This window comes from Ictalurus punctatus, chromosome 6 (genome assembly GCF_001660625.3).
Source record: "Ictalurus punctatus breed USDA103 chromosome 6, Coco_2.0, whole genome shotgun sequence".
In the NCBI taxonomy this organism is placed as follows: Eukaryota; Metazoa; Chordata; class Actinopteri; order Siluriformes; family Ictaluridae; genus Ictalurus; species Ictalurus punctatus.
The window spans coordinates 25228615-25255087 of record NC_030421.2 but is presented as its reverse complement, the minus strand read 5'-3'; the positions used below and the strand labels follow the sequence as shown (position 1 = coordinate 25255087).

The 26473-nt window shown below is 38.0% G+C and overlaps 1 protein-coding gene across 1 annotated transcript; it reads right to left on the bottom strand.

Moving 5' to 3' along the window:
• Positions 1 to 1239: 1239 nt before the first annotated feature.
• On the bottom strand, positions 1240 to 25712 carry xirp2b (xin actin binding repeat containing 2b). Its single transcript, XM_017470670.3, has 9 exons — positions 25500 to 25712; positions 21159 to 21307; positions 19872 to 20000; positions 18425 to 18496; positions 16334 to 16397; positions 14247 to 14341; positions 4518 to 13977; positions 2756 to 2886; positions 1240 to 2570 (listed from the first exon to the last, which is right to left on the bottom strand). The coding sequence occupies exons 2-8, from the start codon at positions 21213 to 21215 to the stop codon at positions 2795 to 2797; spliced, it is 9969 nt and encodes a 3322-aa protein (XP_017326159.2). The 5' UTR covers positions 21216 to 21307; positions 25500 to 25712; the 3' UTR covers positions 1240 to 2570; positions 2756 to 2794.
• Between the last annotated feature and the right edge of the window lie 761 nt (positions 25713 to 26473).

Below are 26473 nucleotides of genomic sequence, written 5' to 3'. Positions count from 1 at the left end.
TACAATTTCAGTTGAATACAATATGCAAGATATGCTTAAAGAACGATTATGGTAGATTGAAGAGAAATGTTTAATGATGACTAACAATGAGATCAAATTCTTAGTTAATTATTATAGAAAAATCCAAATACTTAAACTAGCAGACCACTTGCTGAAATTTTTTTGTGTGTAATTATTGAATATAGCACCTAATGAATAACAAGGATGTTTTTGATTGATGTACTTAGTCATTGTGTATTGCAGGGATTGAAATAATTTGTAGGTCAGCTGTGTTATATGTAAAATGTAATGTAAATTTTGTAGTTCTGCAAGTTCTCCATAAAGCCTTGAAGATGTTTTGACTCCTAATAAATCATACATATATATATACTTCATGTTTAAGGAAAAATAACAGAACAATTAACTATTCAAATAACACTTGATGAGGTTTTTTTTTGTTCAAAATGTGTGTATATAATGCTCAATACATTACTCTTGTTGGGCTTTAGTGGTGGAGCATTGAATCTCTGCCATAAGACTGAGATGTACTTGATGTACATGTGTATTAGTAGCTGGAAGTTAATTCTCGTATTCAATAACACATCTGATTCTCAACTCACCATTTCCCTAAGGTCAGTTTTTAATAAGAGATATGTATTTAAGTCATAGCCGGTGGCTTACTTAATGAACTTAAGCTTGAAAAATAATACAGATAGGAAAAATAATATTGTTTAATATGGAATATGTTACTTTTATTGTACATATGTAACTAGGTGCACATCAGTAGTGGAAAAAAGTTGCAGTAAATGCAAAAATATTCATCAGAGCCTAACATTTGGTGTTTAAATACATCTCAGTATTATATGCAAAATATTGATGCTCATGCTTTGTTCATCTTGTACATTTAACTATTTAATGTAATAAAGGTGTTGGAGGACAGGGGTATTTTTGCCCCTCACAGCTCCAGGGTCCCTGGTTCAATTATGAGCTTGGGTTACTATGTTTCTCCACGTCTGCATGGGTTTCCTTCAGGTTCTCCGGTTTCCTTCCTAAGTGGATTGGCTACACCAAATTCCCCAAATGTCTGAATGAGTTTGTGAATGTGTGTGCATGGTGCCTTGAGATGGACTGGCATCCCATCCATGAATGTTCCTAGATGGGCTCCAGATCCACCATGACCCTGACCAGGATAAAGCTCTTACTGAAGATGAATGAATGAAAGAATGAATGAAAATGCCCTAGGTAATGAAATACAACATAGACATTGAACATAAGAGCTGTTTATTTTTCTTAGATCAATAAATTTGCAAGATGCACCAGTGAACCAGCCTGACCTGAATAAACGATTGCTCTTATACAAACAAAGACTATTCTGAAATTAATGTCCATTTAAAAATATTTTCTCTTTAGAGTAGGACACCAGTGACCAAAATAAACAAGTACCAATTAGATATGACATTTACATAAGAAAAATTATTTACTCAGTTTTATCATTTGCTACACTGCACCCCAGGTGCTTCCAAAGGTATCTAACCATAGACAGAATATAAATTGGGGCAAATTGGAAAATCTAACATTTGTATGATAGCTGTACTCTCTCCATGGACACTATAAAAGGTAAAATGTTATACAGAATATTTTTGCCAAGCAAAAATAGTGAGTTATAATTCATATACTGTAAGACAAAAGTGTTTAGTGCATTAGCAGCACATACTGAGATCTTTACATATGGCACCTTGTTATCCATTTCATTTCCCTCCATTTCTCTGATTTGAACAAGCAATCATTTAATTACTATCAAGTTTAATTGCAGAGTGAATTATGAATTTGTATGCTATTACTATCTTCTTGTCTCTATCCAAATGATCTTTCACACAATTTCACATCCTTTTACATTTAATTTCTTTCTAACCATAAACCCTCAGTACATGCATTGACATAATTCTACTTCCTCATCACATTCTCATCAATATTTATATCAATATCTATCACAGAATCATCAAAGATTATCCTGTTTCTCTCAGTGCTCATTCCTCATTAAATATTCACCTGTTTTGAGACATTCTGTAATTCCTTGGATCATCTTGTCATTCTTATGTAGATTTCAGCATGTATGAGGTGCCTCTGCCTCAAGCACCCAGGCGGCCTTAATGTCTTATGGATGAGGTGTAATAATCTTTGATACTTTCTGTCTCTGGTGTTTTGGAGACTTTGAAGACTCACTCTTGGGAGGCCACACTGGTTTTACTAACTGTATATCTTGGTCCATGGTAAATGTCTTCTTCGGTGGGTCAGTCTGAGGGGGCCACACTAAACAATGTTTGTTTAATTTTTGAGGGGTTTGATCAGATTTATCTTGTACCTTGGATACTTTTTCATAGATGTCTGACACAGAACTGAAGCTGCTTTGTGAAAGGGAATATCTCCAGTCAGGTTCTTCAGAAGTGGCATTCATTAAATATCCTCCACTAAGCAATTCTTTCTGAGACCTTTGTCCAAATCCTTCATCAAAATGTCCTTTAGATTTGAAGAGCTGCTTATAATGCGGTGGGCAGTATAAATGTCCATGGAGAGAGACATAGTTTCCAAGGCTGTTGATTATTATAAAGAAAGGAATTGTTCACAGATCTCATGTCATCTCATGTCACCTTCAGTCATGTACACTGCAGTTACTGTAGTAATTAGATGTATTTTTATAATTCACGCTATACAAGTTTGTCAAACTTTTAAAGATTTTAAAGGCATACTGCAGAGTGTAAACAGGAAAATGGCATACCTTAATTTATTTTTGCAGTGTTCACAGAAGAAACAGGATTTATGGAATTTCTTTTTGTCTGCTATCAGACCCTCCATGGGATACACTCTCGTCCGACACACTGTGCACAGCTCCGACTTTGGAACTCGAATCTGAAAAGAGGTAAACAAAACAAACCGAGTTAAGCCTTAAGTTAGTTTACTTTCTGTGTCTTAGGTATCCACAGTGCTAGATGATAAGACAAACTAAGGAAATACTAGCTAATTATAAAACAAAATATTTACAGGAATAAACATACATTTAGAATATTCTGTAAATATCTAGCATTGCCTGAGAGACCTGAGCTCATTGAAGCATACATTACAGACTAGCACATTCTAACATAAACAAGAAAATGTTTCAAAATAGACAGTAGTATGTGTGTGTTTTGCAATAAAAATATAGTATTTTGATTAAAGGTCTGTAGTAATAGTTTGTAATGATTACTTAATATAAACAAAGGTCTAAATTAGTCATTGTTCTTGTTGGAGATTCTTCAGGTACATGTCTGACTTGATCCATAAATTAAAATCTGATTTAAAAAAATAATAATTAGGAAGGGGGGGGGGGGGCACCCCAAAACCTCACATTTAACACTCAGAGTGTTTGGAGGCCTGCTCTTTTTGCGCTTCCCGTTCTCTTATGTGTATCTCTTCTCTGGTTATTTTTCTTTTAGGTTTGTTGAATGTAATTATTTAGAAAAGTTTTTGTTCATCTTATTCCAAACTGATCATATCAGTCTGTCCCCATTAAAATGAGGCTGAGATGAAGGAGGTCGTTAAAAATGGCACTTCCAACTAAGCGGCAAACAAAATGGTAAACTAATAAGTCTACTCCTTTGCTGCAAGGGAAGATTATGTAATGCAATTTTAGATATTGAATATCACTAATTGTCTTCCTCTGAGAGCATGCTGAAATAGAAATGTTATATGTGAGATAAAGCTTGAAAACCGATGCATTAAATCAAGTCTAGGCATGCAGGAACCCACTTAGTTGTCAACCATAAATATAGTGAGGAAAAATGCATATTCAAACATTGTGGGTTTTGTTATTTAATACACCTCCAGTGCATATATACACTTCATATTTACACATATAATGTCTTTTGACTTTTTCTTAATCTTTGTAATTATGAACAAAAAAGTATGGTATGTATTCATAAGCATAAACAAAGATAATTATAATAATAATGTTAAAATAATAATGTTAAACATAATAATGTTTAAAAAGAAAGAAAGCTGCTAAAGAAAAATTATTCAGGTTCTATATTATAAAATACACATGTAAAGGCTACATAAATATAAATCAAGTTCTGGATGTAAATGCTGCAAAAAAAAAACAAAAAAACAACAACAATGCTCTCATGTAAATTGCACCTGGCATCATTAGAAAATATTTCACCATGATTGGTAAGATTTCACACACCAGGTAGCAATTACTGTAAGTACAAAGTCAACAGACATTATGTGTGTAAATTTGAAGTGGAAATATGTGCTAAAAGTATATTACATAAATAACAACAAAAAAAAGTGTTAATAATAAATAAATAAATGCTTATTTTCCCTCACTGTATATGTATTCTGAGTACTGCAAACACATGCAGTATGGATGTGTTTAACTATAGTCTGTTTTGCAGACACGGATTCTGCATCAGCTTGCAGGTCCAGTCCTATCATGCAATGTTAGCATGTTTGTCAGTCACAGCAATCTCTCTTTAATCTGATAGCCAGTTAGATTCCCTCACCTGAGACACTGTAGCCTAGGCTTTTAAACACACTCTCACTCTCAGTCCACATCTCATGGAATTTTTTCAATAATTCTTCAGCAGAGGACTCGGGGGATAAATTCACCTCCGGGGCCTTTTTCTTCACAGCATCAGCATAAGAGAATGGACTGCACTGTGACACAACACTCTCAGAATGTTTAGATATGGTTGTGGTACTTCTTGTCCCGGTTATCTTCCTGCCATCTTCATCGACAGTGGAGTAATGCTCTGTAACGTTTTTCGTCTCTGAAAAGCCACATGGATCGACAGACTTTTCCAGCACTACATCTTTGAGCAGAGGCAGAGGTGTGGTCTCTTGAGAGATCTGTTGAATATCAGGCTTTGAATCTTGAGCCATGATTTCACTCACTCTTGATGCCTGCTCCTCCTGTTTGTTTTTCTGTTCTTTCACAGAGGAACTTTGCTCAGCCATTTCAAAAATGTCTTTTACAACCTTGATGTTGTTGTCTGGTCTATCTAAGGCTTCACTTTCAATGCCAGACTGATCTAGGATGTCAGTAGGTTTTTTACTGGTGTATGTCTTTGCATCTGGGCTCTCAAATTTTCTGACCTGTCCAGACAAGTCAATATTTGGAAAACCTTCTTTCTGTGGAACTTTAGTTTCACCTTCCTCTGTATCCAGCCTTAAATGCTCAGGAATATAATTGATGTTTTTTTGTACTTCCTCGGTCCTCTGTTGAATTGAGGTCACCTTTTCTGAGACAGCTTCCTCTGAACATTCTTCCTCTGAGTCTTTATGCTCTTTCAGAATCCTTTCATTCTCAGCAGGCTTAGAATCGATTTTGATTTGACATCGAAATGTGGATGGAATTTCCACAATCTCAGACTTCTTCCCATTGACTGACACAGAGTGATGCACAGGATCAGGTGAGAGTCCACGAGAAAGTTTAGCTGGTTCCTCTGAACATTCAGAGACTTTACGCTCTTTCAGAATCCTTCCATTCTCAGCAGGCTTGGAATCAGTTTTAATTTGACAATGAAATGTGGATGGAATTTCCACAATCTCAGACTTCTTCCCATTGACTGACACAGGGTGATGCACAGGATCAGGTGAGGGTCCACGAGAAAGTTTAGCCGTTGCTTCTCTAAGCCTTGATAGACTGCTGGCTCTCCCTAGAGTGGGTGATGGAGAAGCTCTGCTTAAACGTGATGTAGGTGTTTCAGACCTGCGTGGTGGAGGGGTAGGTGGCATTGGTGGAGGTGATGACACTACTTTTTGTGGTGAGTCAGTTCTTCTTGTGGATTCAATGGTGATAAATGTGGGTGAGGGTGAGCGCATTTTTAATGAAGGTGATAGTGATCTGGGGTCAGGAGGATTTTTGCTCTTGCCTTGCTGCTTGCGGCTTTCACGAGTGTTTTTTTTCTCCACTACTTTCTTTTTAGTTTCAACTTTTTTGGAGTCTATAGTCATTTTTGAAATCCTTTGAGCAGCCTTGCCTGAAACCACTTTTTCAGATGTAGCTTCACATTCATGTTTTTCAGTAGTTGCAACATTTCTTTCAACATCCATTAGTTTTACCTGAATGAGATTCTGTACATGAGCTACAATTTCTTCGAGTTTCTCCAAATTATGTTCATCTACAGCTTTCACCAAGCTATTCTTTTCCTCTGGTCCAATAAGCCACTCTGGGATTTCATTGAGTAATGTCTTCACACTCTTGGAGTCCATTTTTTCTATAACTTCCTGTAACTCTGAGATATAAGACAGCAACTTCTGAGCTTCTGTACATCTTTGTAATGCCTCTGTGCTCTCTGTCAAAGTTTTGGAAGGCTTCCTTTGTGTCAACTCCCCTGTCACATTTATGCTTTCATCTTTAGATTTCTGTTGGCTGTCAACTAGTTCTTTCTTTTTCAGAGAACTCTTGGCCTGTTTTTGAGACTTTACCATAGTGCCCTGTTGCTGCAAACTTTGCTGAACTTTACTCTCTGTGATGGTGATCTCTTTGTGGACGGCAATGTGTTCTCCATGAATGGTTTTGTGGGTCTGCACCATCGCAAATTCCTCTTGTTTCTGATTAGATGTCAAAACTGGAGATTTTACCTCTGAGGGGGAAGCAGGCAGAGGAAGAGTGGTATTATTTTGTGTTTGCCCCTGGGCTTGTTGAGCTGTGTCCTTATCTTTCTTGCATTTAGCTCTCTTTTTTTTCTTTGGAGAGGCAAGACCATCCTCAACCTGCTTTTGTGTGGCCTGTTTTTCCACTTTAATCTCTGTAACTTTCCTTTCTCTGTTCTCACTCACCTGGACATTTTTTGGTACCACCTTCACCGTTTGAGCTGCTGGCTTTTCTTCTATGCCCTCATCTTTCTTGCGTCCTTTCTTCACTTTTTGAACCTTTTGCTCAGCTTCTTTAATTGCAGTGTCTACGTTTTCCTTTGTAGGGTTGCTCTGATCAGGGGACGTCTTTCTCTGGCCTGTTTTTACAGAGTTATTAATTTTCTTACTTTCATTGACTGCAGATTTTTCAGCTAAACTATTATTTACAATATCTTTCTTGACACTTTCGATCTCAAATGCACTACTGATAAAGTCATCTGTAGAGACAGTTGGATGATCTTTTTCTTCACCTAGTTTCAGTACATTTGTGGTTACCTGTGCAGAATTGCTATTAACCATCTCTGACAGTTTAACAGAAGTAGAGGTCACTTGCTGAGTACTGGTTGTCATGGGCCGGTATTTTTTCTTCTTTTTAGATGTTGTAGATGTGGTCTGCTGCTGAACCAAAGTGCTTTGATTAAAGCTGATTAGATTAGAGATAACAGACTGCTTAGCTGAGGAAATAATGGGAGATTCAGAAGGAGATTTTTTATTTGTAGTAGAGATTAAAGGCTTGCTTGGTGGAGCTTCTGAATGTGCATCATTGTTAGATGAATCATACATCTCTGAGTCTGATGTCATTTTGGTCACATTATTTCCTGTTTTCTCTTGAGGAAAATCAAATGGTACGCCTTGTTCAGAATGTTCAGTGCTCTTCCCTCCCGAGGAAAGCATTTCAAGGGCTGTACTGACGGACTCACGCATGTCAGTTTCAAAGGCTGGTGAGCTGGATGATGTGTGGCTCTCCTTTAGCTGCTCTCTGTATTTTTGCTCAGCTTTAATTAATGGAGTTTTGAAGTTACTTATCAGAGATGGTGGCGGTGGTGAATCTGGTGGAATGAGACCCAAGGGAGGATGTGGAGACTCAGGTGGCTCCACTGAAATGGATGATTGGATTTCAGATGAGACCAGAGTGGATGAGGCCGACAAAACCATATATTCTGTCTCTGCTGAGTTGATTTTTTTCACTGTTTCTGTGTTTTTAGGCACTTGCAAAGCTGATCTGGAATGTATACCCATTTTGTCAAGATGTATGACTGGCTCCAACTTTGGTACTTTACACAGGACCGGAGCTTTGACTGGCTTTACTGTCAGTTTACTAGGCTTGGTTGGTGTTATATTGGGAATGAGGTCTAGCTCCATCTGAGTTGGAGGAGGGGGAAGGAACTCTTGTTCAGTTGCAGCAAGAGGAGGTGGAGTAGGTGGGGGAGGTAAATGGTCAGGATCTGATGTTATCAAGTCACAAGGAGGAGGACTGGGTGGTGGAGGAAGGTCATTATCACCCTGGATAATGGGAGAGGTAGGAAAGGAAAGGCTATCATGAACTGGAGGAGGAGTTGGAGGAGCAGGGAACTCATGCTCAGGAAGTGAAGTTGGGAGATATGGTACAGGAACCTCTTGCTTTCTGTCTTTGGTCTTATTTGATCTTTTTACACCTTTAAGGTTTGTTTTGAGGTTGCGGAATTCAGTCTTTAAAGTTTTAACCTCATGAGTCTGTAATATTGTTTTGTGTTCTAGCACAGTGGTTTTTGATTCCTGTGGATTAGTTCTGTTTTGATTGATGAGTGTGTTTTTCTCTTGAGATGTGGATTCGTTTTGCACTGATTTGGTGGTTTCAAGTTCTTGTGCATTCAGTGTCTGACTGTTTCTGGTTAAATTCTTCACTGTACTGGGAGAAGACTGGATATCGTTTTGAGAAGGAGACTGTAATTTTACTTTGGGAACTTTCACTTTTCTTATTGGTTCTCTTCTGGGAATCTTTGGGCTTGTTCGTTGTGCTGTTTCTAGCAAGCATTTTATTGTACCCTTAACATCCCCTTTTATCATCTCTTCTTTCTCTGACTGCACCTGCTCTTGTGTCTCATATAATGATTTTATTGACAGCTTGACATCACCCTCTGTGCTGGCCCTGCGTTGCATTCTGGGAGTAGAAGGAGGTTCTAATAAGAGCTGAATTGTCCCTTTCACATTTCCCTGAACTTCTATCTCTTGCTGGCAAACCTTTCGCTCATTAGAAGCTTCTTGTAGACTCTGCAAGGCTGAATTAATGTCACCCTTTACAATTTCTTCTTTCTCCACCTCCCTTACTGCTCCTTTGGCTTCCTCTAGAGATTTTAATGTACCTTTGATATCACCTGGAACTAAATCTTCAATAATAATTTCAACTTTATCAGTAGCCAAGTCTTTCAGTGATTTCAATGCTCCTTTGATGTTGCCGGGGATGATTTCAGGCTTTTCTACCTCTTTAGGATGCATTTGGGCATCTTGAAGAGACTTGAGGGCAGTGGATATGTCACCTTTAACAATCTCCTCTTTCTCCAGAACAACCGACTGATTTATAGACTGTGTCAGTGAGTTTAGAGTGGCTCTTAAATCACCTCCTACTATTTCTTCTTTCTGGAGATGTTCAATTGAAGGCTCTGTCATGAAAACCTTGACTGCGTTATGGACATCACCAGGCACAATATCTTCCCTATCCACAAGCCGACAGATTTTAGCCTGATTATGCATAAGGCTTTGTTTTGTCCCTCTAATATCACCACCAACAATTTCTTCCTTTTCTTGCTTACTTATTTCTATCTCATCATGCTCTGCTCTGAGCTCTTTCAGGTAGTCCAGAGCCCCTGACTCAATGCAGGTTGAATAAAAGCTCACATTGCCCTTTTCTGTGTCATCTACCTTCATTTTAACAATCTGTTCTGTTCCTGGATTATAAAGTTTTTCTAGACAGCCTTTTACATTGCCTTTGATCACATCCTCTTTTTCAATATTGGTATCCTCTTGTTTATTAAAAAGAGAATATACAGTCATCCGAACATCTCCTTTTTCATCCTCCTGAATAAGAATGCCTTGCTTACCCGTGCTCTCCTCCTTCAGTAGGTTGTTTATGGCTTCTTGAATGTCACCCTGAATAATTTCCTCTTTTTCTACATTAATGCCAGTCTCCTGGTTGAACAGCTGTTCCACAGTGCTACTGATATTTCCTCTTTCCTGTGCACTGATAACAATTCCTTTTTGTTTTGTCTCTTGCTTGTAGAGGAGATTCATCATGATGTTCTGCAAGTCTCCTTTGATGATTTCTTCCTTCTGAATTTCAGGGGGCTCTTTATTCATTAGATTATACTTAGCCATGCGCACATCCCCAATCTCATCAGTCTCTATTATAATCCCTTTGGATTCCACCATTCTGTGACTGTATAGTTCATTAAGAGTTTCTTTTATACTTTTACCAATGATTTCAGGTTTCACTGCACTGTTCTCATTGAAGTCAGGAAATGGAGTAGTTTCAAAAAGCCAAGTTGTTGTTTTCACATCTCCCTTGGGTATTTCTTCATGGATGAGCTGCGTCTCCCCCTTTTCATTGATGCTATTGAGTGGATTTTTCTCAAACAACCACACAGACTGTTTTACATCTCCTTTGACCTGTTCTTCCACAACAACTGTCTCCATCTGGTTTTCTGTGTTTTCCCCATGGATCTGATCAATGGTGCAAGTCTCAAACATCCACTTAGCTGCCCTTACATTGCCTTCATGAATCTCACTCATGCTAACAGTTCGGACTAAGTTCTGTGACATCAAATCAGATTCAAAGCGCTCTTTGTTTGCCTTGACGTCACCCCCTCTAATGTCTTCCACAGTTTTAAAAGAGTGGTCAGTAATGTTGTCAAGAGGTTGGGTTTCAAATTTCCATCTAGCAGAACTGACATCACCTTTTACAACATCCTCTTCAGTAACAGCTTTGATTAGGTAGACTTCATCAGTATCTTTAATGGAATCAAGAGGCTTTGTTTCAAATAACCAACGGGCACCCACTACATCCCCTTTCAGTATCTCCTCTTTTGTAAGTGTCGTCACTTCATGGTAATGTCCTTCTTTGTCCTGGATTGCATAAAGTGGCTGAGTTTCAAACATCATTGCATAATTTTTAACATCTCCTTTCTCCTCATCCTCACAGATTATTCTCTGGAGTTTTGTCATCTCTGACTCAGAAGAGATCTCTTGGATTTTATCTAAAGAACAGGTCTCAAAAATTAATCGGCCATTATCCACATTGCCTCCTTGGATGTCAATCACAGTGCGTGTCTCCTTTACTTCTTCTGGGTTCTCATGGATTGTATCTATTGGATGGTTTTCAAAGAGCCATTTGCAGTTTCCTACATTTCCTTTTTTAATGTCCTCAACCTGGTCTGACCTCAGCTGGCGCATGAATTCCTCCGAGGTCGAGGTCATGACATCGGAGGACTGGTTCTCAAATATGTATTTCATTCGTGATACATCTCCAGACTGGATATCAATCTCAGTCACCTGCTTAAAAGTGCATCCATCCTCTCCAGTGTTGTTTGCAATGTTCTCAGTCTCAAAGAGGAAGCAAGCAGTACGTACATCTTTTCCCTGAATGTCTTCTTGTTTTGCAGTGCATGCTTTCAATATAGTCTCAGACTCATCTCGGATGGTGTCAAGCGCTTGAGTTTCAAAGAGCCAGGTGCAAGATTTGACATCACCTTTATGAACCTCGTTATTTCCATTTTCACTCTTGGGCTCAACCTTTTCATATAGCACATCCATCGGTTTTGTCTCAAATAGCCACTTACAGGTCTTTACATCACCTTTCACTATATCAGTTGTTTCTTTAATAACACACTCTTCATCTTCAATATTGCTGAAGTATTTGATGGCATCAAGAGGCTGTGTTTCAAAAAGCCATTTAGCTGTTTTGACTGTACCTGTTTCGACCTCTTGCTGAGTAATCCCTTTAATGACTTGGTACTTGCTTATACTTTCATCAAACTGGTCAATAGGGCAGGTTTCAAACATCCACTTACAGGTTTTCACATCTCCTTTCACTATCTCTTCATGCCTCACAGTTTTCAATTCATGATAGTGGCCTGAACAATCCTGCATGGCATAAATTGGTGTAGATTCAAAAAACTCTTTGTTTGATTGTACAGAGCCTTTGGTCACACCTTCAACTTGAATCCTCTGACGTTCATCATATCTGCTCATATCATATGTTTCAAAGATTTGCATGCAATTTGTTACATCCACTTTTTCAATATCCTCTACATTCACTGTTCTAGTTATTTCCTTTTTTTCATCTCTAATTTGTTCTAGTGGCTGGCTTTCAAAGACCAGTTTCTGCTGTTGAACATGACCCTTCTCCTCTTCAGCTGTCACCCTTATTTTGAGTTTCCCCACTTCTGCAAGTTCCTTCAACTCATCTTGTGGAACAGTTTCAAAAAATTGTCTGGCACTTTGAACATCCCCTCCAATAATTTCTTCAGTATTCACGGGTCTGGCATTCGAATCATCTTTTAATGTGTCCATAGACTGAGTCTCAAATACCCAGCAAGTCCTGCGCACATCACCTTTGTAGCTTTCTTCATCTATCTGCTCAATGTTAATCATTTTCATCACTTCCTTCCTTTCCTCTCTGATATCTTCAAGTCTTTGGTTTTCAAATAGCCATTTCTGATGTTTTATATCACTTTTCTCTTCTTCTGAGGCAGCTATATTCTTTAGCTTCCCCAGTTCATCATCCTCAATTTGTATGTCCTCTAGAGGTGGATTCTTCAACATCCATCTTTGGTGTCGTAGGTCCCCTTTGTCTTCATCAGTTGTCACCCTTTTTTTCAGCTTTCCCACCTCTCGCAGTTCCTTAAACTCTTCTAATGGTGCTGTTTCAAATAAATGTCTTACCGTTTGTACATCAGCACCAAGGATTTCAGTGGTGATAGGTCTGGAGATGGAATCATCTTTTAGAGTATCCATGGGCTGAGTCTCAAACACCATGCATTGTTTGCGAACATCAGCCCCAAGAATCTCCACTTTCTGTTGTCCAAGTATTCTTTCCCACTCTTCATTTGAAGAATTCAGCTTTTTTGTTTCAAATAACCATCTTCCTTTTTTCACATCACCTTTAATACTGTCTTCCAATGAAATACTGATGATAAGCCTAACTTCGGAAAGGTCGTTGCTGATTTTGTCAAGAGGCTGTGTCTCAAAAAGCCACCGTGATGTTTTGACATCACCTTTCTCTGTCTCTTCACGGCGAACACAGGTAATTTCCACTATTTGACCTGAGTGCTCCCTTAAAACACACATACACTGGGTCTCAAAGTGCCAGGCAGTTATCTTCACATCAGCTTTAATCTCCTCTCTGACAGATTTCAGACTTAGAAGGTGCTTTTCATCCACGGTTTCAGTATCACCCAGAGAATCCATTCCCTGATTTTCAAACATGTACTGGATAGATTTCACGTTACCATGGGTTGCTTCTTCTGTGAAGACAACCTCTTTGGTTTGCTCATCACCACCATGCATGTTATTCAGTGAGTCCATTGGCTTTGTTTCAAACAACCAGGCTGCTGCACGAACATCTTTTTTACCTATTTCATTGTAAGAAGATTTCTTTGCAGAGTAACTAGTGTCTATCTCTAACATGGGTTGAGTCTCAAACAACAAAGCAGTGTTTTTTACATCACCTCCAGCTATGATTTCTTGCTGAACTATATTTCCGCTGTCCTCATCATCATCTGAAGAGTCCTTAATGCAGTCAAGAGGTTTATTTTCAAACATCCAGCGCATAGACTGTACCTCCCCTCTCCGGATTTCATCCCATTCCAGATATCCTCTCTCTGGGCTCCAATTAGGGCTTCTACCACTGTGTTCAAACTGGTGTATGGCATCCTGTACATCACCTACCATCTCCTCATCCATGTCCATCTCATTTACCTCATTATATAAATCTTGCTCCAGGTCTTTCCTAACATCAGGGTGAATGTGCTTGCATAAGCGCTTCACTTCCAGTAGTTCTCTCTGTTTACAGTATTGATCTTTGTGAATGATGTGCTTCTTTGGGGGTGTTGGTTCAGGGGGCTCTGGGAAACCAGTGTCTTCAGGGAGATCTTCCAGTAAGTCTGGTGGTGGTGGAGGTAAGTAATCCAAGTCTTCATCATCATTAAAAGGCACAAATCCTAAATGCCCTGAATCTGTTTCTGAATCTTCTACTGTATCATTTGATAGGACAGACATATCACCCATGAGGGCCTGATGGGATACGTTTACATCCAAGGGCTGCTGAGAATTGTTCACTTTATGTTCAGTCTTTTGAAGGGAAATAAAATTTGATTGTATTATTCAGCAGAGGTATCTGAGCCCTTTTTCATAACTGATAAAAAAAATCTGACATGAAAGGCCAATTAAGCTTAAAAAGAACCCCCCCCCCCTCCCTTTCAGTGTTCAAAGTAGATGGACATAGAAAATAAATAATGGTTATCAGTACTATGATGGTTGGTAATTATTGTGTACATACTGTATATGATACCCCCAAACACAGTGGACTGAGGAAAATAATTATAATAATGGGTAATTACCTTAATTTTCTTATTTGGAGCAGCTTCCTCAATGGTTTTCTCAAAGTGCCGCGCCAGTTCTTTGGCTGAGAGTTTTGGATAATACTCTTCTTCTTCTGCAATCACATGCATAAAACATTTTGAATTAACCCTGATTGCATAAATTTAACAATAACCATTAATTAATAGTATAAGTGAAATAATACATTGTTTCATGGCTATTTTGACCAAGAAACTACTAAAGTAGGCAAAGCAGCTATACACAATTACACTCATAATAAGCATGAATATGCAAATATGACTATGAAAAATGAGATGCTCCTTCCCCAAAATCTACATTAGACAGTGTTAATTCTTATAGCTTAATTCACTATTACAAAAAGGCAAGTGGCCACAATGGCAAACATCCTTTAGATTCAAGCTGTTCAGCCTATTACATGGGATCCTAAATGGAGTTTAAAGTGCTACGGGTCCCTGGTGTCGATTCTGATCTCGGGTTACTGTCCATGTAGCGTTTCCTAACACCTCCCAAAAACATGCTGGTAGGTGGATTGGATATGCTAAAATTGCCCCAGGTGACTATGAGTGTGTGAATGTGTGTGCAAGTGTGGTGCAATGTGATGGATTGGCATGGTGCCTTGTGCCCAATGTTCCTGGAATAGGTGGCTTAGGATAAAGTGATTACTGAAGAATTAATTAATTAATTTAGCACTGTGGTAACACATTTACCCCAAAAACCCAAATACCTATATATATATATATATAGACACACTCACTTAACCCCCCCCCCCCCCCCCCCCCCCCCCACACACACACACACACACATTTTAGAATATTAAAGTCAAGGTCATCAAAACTCTGGAGTAACATAAATGAAACAATGGGAATTATGTTGTGATACAAAATCCAAAATCAATCAAAATAATTTTATATTTTAGCATTGTCAAAGTAGATACCCTTTTTGCATAGAATTTCCGGAAATGTATTCTTGGCATTTTCTCAATCGATTTCTTGAAGAATCCCCCTGATATGCTTTTTAAACAGTATTAAAGGAGTTCCCACCGATGCTGGACACTTATCGGCTGCTTTTCCGAATATTTTGCTCCAAGTCATCCGTTAAATTTATTTATTTATTTTTAAAAAATAAAATAGCTTTCTAATGGAAGAAAGGAATATGTTGGCACAATTATTTTTTGTCTACAACACCGATTTCAAACATTTAATCATACACCTTCAGATCAAAAGGTTTTTAAGATCATGAGAAACATTTCAGTCAAGTGTCTCCAAATATTTGACTGGTAGTGTATATACAGTATTATGCAAAAGTTTTAGGCACCCTATCTTTTTTTGTACAAACTTTTTTTTATAGATTTTTTATTTGATGACTTCTATATTATGAAGTTAGTACAAAAAATATTTTAGATTCCCAAACATTATTTTTCCAGCACAAAATGAAATGTTACAGAAAAATGTTTGTGTGTCATTAAAGAAAGCAGTATATTATGTAAGAGACACTTTCAGACAAAAACCATAATGAAGGCTGCTGGGTTTTGCTGTGAAAATAAGAAGCAAGTGCGAAAATCAAAGTCTCCAGAAGAACTGTGGCTGGTTCTGCAACATGCTCAATAAAACTTATCAGCTAATTTCCTTATAAAACTGCACTAATTGTACCTGAGACTACTATTTTTAATTTAATTTTTTTTGTCACACCAAATATTGACTTTGTTTCATTTACTATTGTTTACTGCTCTTTCCTGTACTTTTCCTTTCCTGTACACACACACACACACACACACACACACACACACACACACACACACACACACACACACATATATATATATATATATATATATATATATATATATATATATATATATATATATATATATGTGTGTGTGTGTGTGTGTGTGTGTGTGTGTGTGTGTATGGAGAAGGAGAGAGAGGAAGAGAGAGGGAATTAGAGAGAAGAGGCATCTAAAAGGAGTTAACCATTTAAAATCATGATTCTGAGTGCAGGAGTATGTTAATAAAACAAATAAATGCTTCAAAATTTAGAATACTGTATAAAAAATGTAATGCTACGGATCAATGCAATAAATTCTCACCATTCTCACCATGATGGTTTTCATCACTAGAGGCTACTTCCTGGTGAACAGTCTGATATGAAACCTGTTAAAAAATTTTGAATAAATATAACCCAGATTAAGTGCTAAAATATAAACCACATTCAGCCTCAAAACCCGTAATCAGTGTTTCATTGACTACCCTACTGCAATTTATGTACCTATTCAAGTATTGGTTGTATTATTGCCATTACAAATTACATCTTTCTACTAGTAAATCACAACAAACCATGATTTATTTAAACGGTAGGAGCCAAGGGCAATAAAGTTGTGTTAAAGTGTTGTTTTGGCTCATGTAGCTCTAAAGGTTCCTTAGGAGTTTTAGAGGAGGACGATCTACAACATTTGGTATCTCAATGGAGTAGCAAACAGGCAAAACATAAATGATAATACAGTTCTCTTTAAAGGTCTATGAAGATGTACAGTAAAGTGCCCTCCACTAATATTAGCACCCTTGGTAAATATGAGCAAAGTAGGCTGTGAAAAATCTTTTGATCTTTTATTTAACAAATTCACTCTCATGGATATCAAACAATTGCAAACAAAACACATGTTTATCCTAATGAAACATATTTTTTTAAATATAGGTATGCAGCAGTTATTGGTTTAGTCAATACTTTGTGCTACCTTTGCCATGATAACAGCTCTGAGTCTTTTCCTCTAATGCCTGATGAGGTTGGAGAATACATGGCAAGGGATCTGAGATCATTCCTCCATTAAGAATCTCTCCAGATCCTTCAAATTTCAAGGTCCATGCTGGTGGACTCTCCTCTTCAGTTCACCCCACAGGTTTTCTATGGGTTTCAAGTCAGGGGACTGGGATGGCCATGGCAGGACCTTCATTTTGTGGTCAGTAAACCATTATTGTGTTGATTTTGATGTATGTTTTGGATCATTGTCCTGCTGGAAGATCCAAATGCGGCCCATTTTAAGCTTTCTGGAAGAGGCAGTCAGGTTTTCATTTAATATCTGTTGATATTTGATAGTCCATGATGGCATGTATCCTAACAAAATATCCAGGTCCTCTGGCAGAAAAACAGCCCCAAAACATTAAAGAGCCACCACCATATTTAACCGTGGCCTTGAGGGACTTTTCCATATGGCTACCTCTCTATGTGCGCCAAAACCACCTCTGGTGTTTATTGCCAAAAAGCTCTATTTTGGTTTCATCTGACCATAGAACCCGATCCCATTTGAAGTTCCAGTAGTGTCTGGCAAACTGAAGACAGTTGAGTTTGTTTTTGGATGAGAGTAGAGGCTTTTTTTCTTGAAACCCTTCCAAACAACTTGTGGTGATGTAGGTGACTTTGGACTGTAGTTTTGAAGACTTTCTGACCCCAAGACACAACTAACTTCTGCAATTCTCCAGCTGTGATCCTTGGAGATTTTTTGCCCATTCGAACCATCCTCTTCACAGTGCGTTGAGACGATATAGACACACGTCCTCTTCCAGGTTGATTCATAACATTTCCAGTTGACTGGAACTTCTTAATTATTGCCCTGATATAGGAAATTTTCAATGCTTGTGCTATTTTCTTGTAGCCACTTCCCATTTTGTGAAGCTCAACAACATTTAGCTGCATATCACAGCTATACCTCTTGGTCTTACCCATTGTGATGATTGACTAAGGGAATTTGGCCTATGTGTTCCCTCATATTTATATCCCTGTGAAACAGGAAGTGATGGTTGAACAACTTCTTGTTCCTAATCACCCAGGTGTACTAAAAAATATGAATGGTAATATATTTTTCTCATATGAATTCACAGAGTGCCAATAATTGTTGTACACCTATATTTAACAAAACATTGGGGGCAGGATAAACCTGTGTTGTGTTTGCAATTGTTTGATATCGGTGAGAGCAGAGTATTTTTGTGATTTTTTTTTTTTAACAAAAGATCAATAGGTTAAACAATAAAGACAATTTTTCACAGCCTTTTTTGCTCATATTTACCAAGGGTGCCAATATTAGTGGAGGGCAGTGTAAATTAGAGTGCTGTGATTGCCTGTGTAGCTTCATTATACTGCCTGTGTGGATTAGTTATTAGAGGCACTGCCTGAGGTGCATCTGTACCCTTTCATCCTGTTGGGATTCTCCTCCTTTAATTCCTCTTCTCACTGAAAGCTCAGATGAGTTTGACACTTCCTGGGTGTGATGGAAGACAGTGTTTCAGGTGAGGTCAAGATGTATACAAAGACACAGAGAGAGAGAGAGAGAGAGAGAGAGAGAGAGAGAGAGAGAGAGAGAGAGAGAGAGACACTGTTTATCATTAATTAACATAAACAATCTACTAGGCGTAGATCTACTAGGCGTAAATCTACAAGGAGTAGACAACGGCTTCACCAAATTTAGAAGGTGCCTATACTCATGCAATTTGAGCATTTTTTTGCCTGTCTCAGTACATTATTTTGTGTTCAGCCAACTGCAATCCACGCAGCACCAGCTTATCCACATGACCTAAACTCCCAAACACTATACCAGTCAGTTAGAATTGGTAACTTATACGGTTAATAAATCACTTGGGGATGAGAATTAAGTTTAAGTCGGGCGGTAAAACACATGTTCATATACAAATCAAATTAACACACACCTCTAGTTGTTTTGACATCAACAACAAATCTCTCTATTTTATAGGAAGTCTTAATCTTTTAACGTCTTGATCGATTTGTATTATCTGCACATCTCAAACACATTATTCTTCTCTCCCATGAGTCCCATTAGAAGTAACTCGTATTCTGTCAATAATCAATTCAAGTAAGATTAAATAATGTTCTTATAGTATGCGTCATCAAGAACAATAGAGATGGCCCTTCATTAATGAGAAGCATGCTGCAGTGTCATTGTGAATGAAATCTCCATTCCAGGAGTGTCACCATCAGCCTACAGATCTGGCTTGTGAATAAATAAACAGTATAATTTGTTTTCAGTCTCACATTAATTCACAAAGAGTGAGACTAAACAGGACAAGCTGGCAGAAATGCATATTTCAACGTAAACTCCCAAAGCACTTTAGCTCCTATTGTTGCATTTGTAAAAAAAAAAAAATAAATAACAGAAGTGAAAGCAGCTTTTAAAGCCTCCACTCTTGTTCAGTATTCAGCCTTATCTTTTCTCTAGAGCAGCACGTCAGACACTGCAGGGAGTGGGGAATGCAGGAAGAAAGCACTGGTGTGGATGGTTGGCTTGAATTTGGATAGGCAGGCTAGGATTTTACAGGATTTGGGTCTCTTGAGTCTGCTTTTACATTTTCTATCTCTTGCTGCTAGTCATTCACACAGGTGTTGCATGCATGCAATTAGCATTTGTGAATACTAAAAAGGTATGTGTGGAATGCATCTTTAGCACCATATTCCAGATACATTGTTCGCTTGTTTTTTAGGGGTTGAGTTTTGTTTTACTATTACAATTTTATTATTAGAAGTAGGGAATAAAATCAATAAACTTTTAGGCCATTGCTGACATCCTCTGTAATCCATACTGTGGTTTTGTGCAGACTATTAGAAAATTAGTCTGAAATTACCTGCATAGATTGCTGTGTATGGTGAAACTTTGTAGCTGTGCGAGTAGAAGACTTCTCTTCACTCTCAAACTGTCTGCGAATGCTGGCCAGTCCTCCAGGCACAGAGCAGACATCAGCTTCATTCATGACCTAGTGAAGTGGACATAGAGAGAGAGAGAGAGAGAGAGAGAGAGAGAGAGAGAGAGAGAGAGAGATACACAAAGAAAATCACACACACATTTTTTTAATATTAGGTCACACCATACTTTCTTTACTGTCACAAACTGCTAATCTGCACAGTATAACTGTGAGGCAGCATATAGGGGGCAGGGATAGGCTATAGTGGGAAAAAGTGGCCTAAAGGGGGTGGAGATGGCCTGTGTGGGGCAGAGATGATTTACAGGGGGCAGAGATGGTCTAGAGTGGGCAAAGAGAGCCTGTATGCGGCAGAAGTGACCTATAGGGGGCAGTAGTCTATAATGGGTAGAGGGAGAATGAAGGGGGCAGAGATGCCTTGTTTGGGGTAGAGGTGGCCTATAGGGGGCAGAGATGACCTATAGTAGGCAGAGGGATTTTGTAGGGGGCATAGGTGGCCTGTAGTGGGCAGGGGTGACCTTTAGTACTGTATTGTAATACTATTTTAAAAGCCCTGCAGAAATATAAAGGAAGTAAAGTGACAGAGAGAGAGAGAGAGTGCAAGGCTTCTGTAGAGGTGTGCAATACCCACACTAATCAGCTGTCATCACATTCCACTCTCAAAACATTACAAAGCCATCAGCTGCAACCACAAAACAAATTTAGATGTCCTGTATCAGGACTGAAGTCTTTAATTTAAGGCCCTCTGTGTTTTGCATGGCAAATGATTGCAAAGTCAAATGAATTTGTCCAAAAGGGCAAAGTATTGTAGCGCAAAAACAGCAGGTCTGTCAAAAAATAATTTATACACAAGTTTATAGGGGTTTGGGCCATGAACAGAGATCCAAAAAGCAATCTTTATGACATTAAAAGAAAGGGAAAGTAATATATTATATTTATAATACATATCCAAATTCATCTTCTCTATTTCTTTTCTCTCTCTCTCTTACATAGCTTCAGCTGTTCAACCACATGCTATTAAACACTATTCTTTTATAACTCTAAAGTAGCGTATTCAAAGGCAGATCTAATATTTTTATGTGTATCTTCCAAGGATACAGGCAACAACAATAACAACAACAACAATAATAATGTAGGCAATTTGTGCAAAACATTGCAATTTCTGTTCAGTTATGGTTTTGTGTATCTTTGCATATGTGTGAGCTTGTGTACTCCATTGGAGAAGCCTGGTGTGTCCTGCTTGGAGACTGCAGCTTGATACATTGCCATGCGGTTCTTTAGAGGGATGGGTTCAGAGTGAGGCCTGCTCCTCTGCTGTTCTGGCCCCTCAGGATGACCAGCACTGGCTACCACCACGCTGCCTGTAGCCACACACACACATACACATACACACACACACACACACACACACACACACACACACACACACACACACACACACACACACACACACACACACACAAAAATCTAATCAAATAAACACCCAATACGCAACTATATAGAACAAAAATAAACTTTCTACAGTGGAATATTTTTAGTGGTGAGACTCTCCATAATAAATAAAAATGTAAAATTAGGTGTACAAAAAAAGAAAGATAAAATAAGTGGAATATAAATTCCATAACATGTAACACCATGTTACATCATGGTGTGTGCAAGATAAAAAAAAATCCACTCATCAAAACTTAAATATAGCTTCACACCTTACAAGGAGTTCATATTCTAAGGGCAGAGGATCTTTATATCCTTGCAATATGCATTTATCAGAGGTTGTTGGGGTGTGAGGCATGTGAATGTTTACCTGAGCAACAGTGTGCAGAAGTTATATCTAGACAAGAAAACAGACTGGCTGTCAGCCATATCTTAAAGCATTTAACTCTATGTTGTTGGCATATGAAGTCACTTTGTTACTATATCCAGCTTATACTTGCATCATGCAGGATGTTGCCAGCTTGAAATGGGACTCCAAAGGATCAAGAATGTCTTCCTTCTTAATGTATTATTCAAATCAATTGCACAATGTCCCACTGACGGTCCAATTAAACATGTGAGATTATAGATTTATGTCTCACTGCCTGTTGTAAAACATCGTTAAGATAATGAGCTGCTGCCAGCCCAAGCATTTCCATACCTTTGGGGCACACACACACACACACACACACACACACACACACACACACACACACACACACACACACGTACACACACCCAAACTGGATTACTCTCATTAGCTGAGGAAAATGAAAGCTGCATGTGAGTCCAGACATACAACCTGTTTATATATACCTCTTTCATAGGTGCACAGTGTGAGAGAAGAATGTCTCTAAGCCAACTGCCCTGACTTACTCAGTAATTAAGCTCTTAAAACAAGTGCAGTGGTTGTGCAGTTCTGTCGTAATAGTTCAAAGCAGTGACATTGTTTACTCCTGTACAGAAACTATGAAACACATTTCTATGTGGTCATATTCCAGTCCTTTGACATTTTCACCTTCAAATAACAATATAAACAAACATTTAAATGCTTTACTAAACATCTAAAACAAGAATGAATAAAGAATGAAGAAGAGGAATGCAGCTCTGCCAACATGATTTGTGCAATAACTCTTTGATATTTCAGACATTCTCAAATGAAAAATTTAGTAACTGGGGAATAATTTCAGAAGGTGAGTAGACCAGTAATATACCATAAATATTAAATTTGTATGAAGAGAGTGGTCCAGATTCCTTTTAGTAATAGCATGTAGAGGATTTATTTATTTATTTTTGCCTTTTTGTGTGCCTCATCCAACACAAACATGCTATTTTTTGTAAATATGATTTCTGTGTAGACCATTCCCATCATACAAATTTGATTCAATCTGATATGGCATGCAGTAGAAAAGGTCCAGTTGTAATACATTGTTAATAGTGTCATGTCGAATGCAATGCATAATTATGTTGCTGCGATATAAATAATTATGACGCTACCCTTTTTCTTCATTTCTTAAAAAAGCTGTTTTTAAACACGTTTCCTTTACTCAAGTTTAACAATCAAATTATGGGTACCTTCCTATATGGTTACATTATATTTACATCTAGATACATAGTGGGCACGCTTAGAAAAAGAGGTCAAATCTATATACAAACCTGAAGGAATCCATATAGGTAGGTTCTATGTAGGGAAAGTGTTTCCCTATCAGAAAAGATACCAAGTAGAACAGTTTTAGGAAGACGAAAACCACTTTTTCTGAGATTGTACTGTATGATTTACAATAACAATGGTATGTTGTTAAGTAAATGTTAATTTTTAAACATTTTCACTATTAATCAAATGAATCAAATTGTATGATTATGCCTTTGCCACAGTAGCATACAGAGGGGATCAGAATGAATAAAAAATATATAAATGTTAAACAGTAGTCACAAAATATAATATATGAAATATATATTTGCCCTGTCAGAATAATTGAGGAGAACACATAAGGTTTATATCACTCAGACAGGCAGTTACACAGTAGGATTTAGATGTCTACTCCAGTCAGATCTACTCTATCCTTTCTCATAACTCACCAGAAATGATCAAAGCCAATATACTATAAGTTATTGGACTTTACAAAGGACCTGGTTGAAGGGGGTGTAAATAAGGAATTGAAAGACCCTTAAAAATAGTTTGCATGCCAAAATGTGCACACAATTCTTATAAACAGCCTGCACAGTGCTTGAAACACATGCCATTCACTTTGCTAGTCTCGTTGATACATTATGACCTCCCTGGTTCTAGACCAGTCTCTGACCCTAAATTAGACCCACTGGCATTGGAGGCATGTTAGAGAAAAGCAATCAAACTGTCAAGAGAAATGAGTCGAGCATACATTGCATGGCAGGAAATATGTTTGCCTGCTGTTACTTAAGTTTAAAAAAAACCCTTTATCTGTGAAGCATTTTTGAAATGTACATAAAAGATCATGGTGCCCCTGAGCCATCGACATGTGACCTGAAACGGTCTGTTGTGTCAAAATGTGTCAACAATTTTTGGCTATCTTGTGACAAGTAATGTTCAGTTGAGAGCTCACATAACAGAAATGTGAAGTAATCTAGGCGCCATGTAGCTGCAAAAATAAATCTACCTTATTTTAAACCAATGCAACAAGGAGGCTCGGGTTTCCTGTAGGGGAGCAGACATGAGAGAGTCTGGCGAGGTTAAATCTGACAGTCTGCTTATCTGAGCTGTGAGTGATTCCAGTTTCTTTAAATGGTTAAATACTACACACTTAAGTGAAAAGAGAAAGCACTAAAATCATAGAGAAAATAACCATTTTTGCAGTGTAAGGATCTAAGTACAGACACAAGATTGTATTACAGGGGGTAAGACACTGAAAATGTGCAATTCATATGATAATCTATTTAGAATGTCATATTGTATAATGTCCAATTTATAAATACAGTATTACTGAAAAGTACAAGTAAAAAATAAATAACAAACAAGAATTAATAAAGTGAAACAACTATTGTGTATCAATAACGATATCATATTAATTTCTCATCTGCTGATGTATTTTATGTTGTGAATATGAGTTATGTTTTTGGACCTGAAATGTCTTAAAGCATGTGCCTCCGATGTCTTGTATAACTTGGCAATCAAAGCTTGCAGAGTGTCGGCTTGGTTACTAAGAGTATCTGTATAGATTCAGTATTGGGTAACAGCAAATACTGAAAATTGTAATATAGTATAGTATCAAAAATGGAAAAAATAGCATTGGTGTGTGTGAGCACAGTGTTCTCCATAATGATGTAACTAGATTGTGAGTCACCTCTAATCCCTTTGAAACTACAAGATATATTGGTTCCTATATTTACTTTTACTACACTAAATTTGCTAGTTTGTTCTGGAAGAACATAAGCTAGTTTTTTTTTTTTAAATAACCAATATAGTTTGCATGATAATTCAGCCACAATTCTGAACTAACTCCCAATGACTATCCAGAGACTAACTAGTGATTGTAAATCACACCCAGATTTACAATTTGACAAAAAAAAAAATAAAAATTCAATAGAGGATCCCTTATTATACTTCAGTTTTATCAAAGACAAGACATATTCTGACAATCCTGTAGTGCTTAAATACAATAGATCTTTTGTTTATGTATGAGTCAGTAAGCAGCTTGGTATGGGGGCATCTATGGGACAAGACAGTCAGTCTTCAATCAAATGGGTTGTTAATATGCCAGTGTGACAAACCACAGCGCTAAGGAATATGCATAATCTTGACAAGTTTTGGAAATTTCAGCAGTTATGTTATCAGCAGTTATGTTACCTTATCTGCTGAAAACACCTGCATAGTTTTCCACTCTCCTAGTGTACTAGGGAATCGATTAATGCATCAGTCAGCTCTGAGTCTTTTAGACCAGGAAAGCCAATCAATAAATGCACCACTTATTTACACCATTTCTATTACAAAACAGCTACAAAAGTGTTGCCTGTCTTTGTCACCCTGATAATAAGAATAATGCCCTCATAATCACCCACTGCACGATTCAACAAACACAAACAGATTAGCTGTTGATACTGACTCACCAACTGCGAGTAGATCTAGCTTAAATGGACAAGTGTGAAGTGTGACAGAAATCCACAGATCGGGTCAGTTGTGCTCAGCCTGGCCTGCAGGTCAACTAATGTGCCAGCAGTCTTTCCAATCCTGCTGTGGTGGTGGAGACCAGCTCCTCCAGCAGCCTCACTATGTTAACTCTGTCCAACAAGCACTGAGGGACAGCTGATTTTATTTCCGAGCCCTCTTCTCCCGTGACTGCGCAGTCCCACATACTACCACTGAGGCTTTTTTTTCCAATGCCTTCCATGTTCAGTTCCTGAAATTCACTTGCTCCCCTCCTGTTCTCTAATAAATCACCACATGCATTTTGTCAATAGAAATGACATAATGCTATGAATGGGGTGGGTGTATAACACAATAATGTTATACTACTGAGGTCTCTGCCAAAATCACTTCTCTCTATTGGACAGGAGTGTCCAAATGTATCCGCAAGGGGCTGCAGATTTTCATTCCAACCAAGCAGGAGCCAGCACCCAGTAGATGATTGAAGGCCAAGATCAACAGATTAAACAGGTGGAATCAAGTGTGACTCCTGGTTGAAAACCTGCAGACACACTGGCCTTTTGCAGATAAGACTAGACACACCCATAACAACTTATTAACTTATACTTGATTAAACCATGCCTTGTCTTTTATTACAGTCTGTTTTCATGAACAACCTACTACAAATGACTGGTTATCACTTCACTCATGAATTTAACACAGTAAAGTATCAAGCTCCATTTCAAGTATTATTTTATATCTGCTTTCAACAATATATCTGTGTCCATCATTTGAAATAGCATAAAGCTGTCCTGTTCAAACAATGTCTCAAAGCCCACACAGATCCTTTTGGAGCACGGCCAATAGAAGAAGGTGTTTCAGGTTTTTAAATTGGGCCACTTCTATAATGAAGGCTCTGAGTGGGTTCAAACTGTGCAGCTGAGACCCCTGAGGCCTA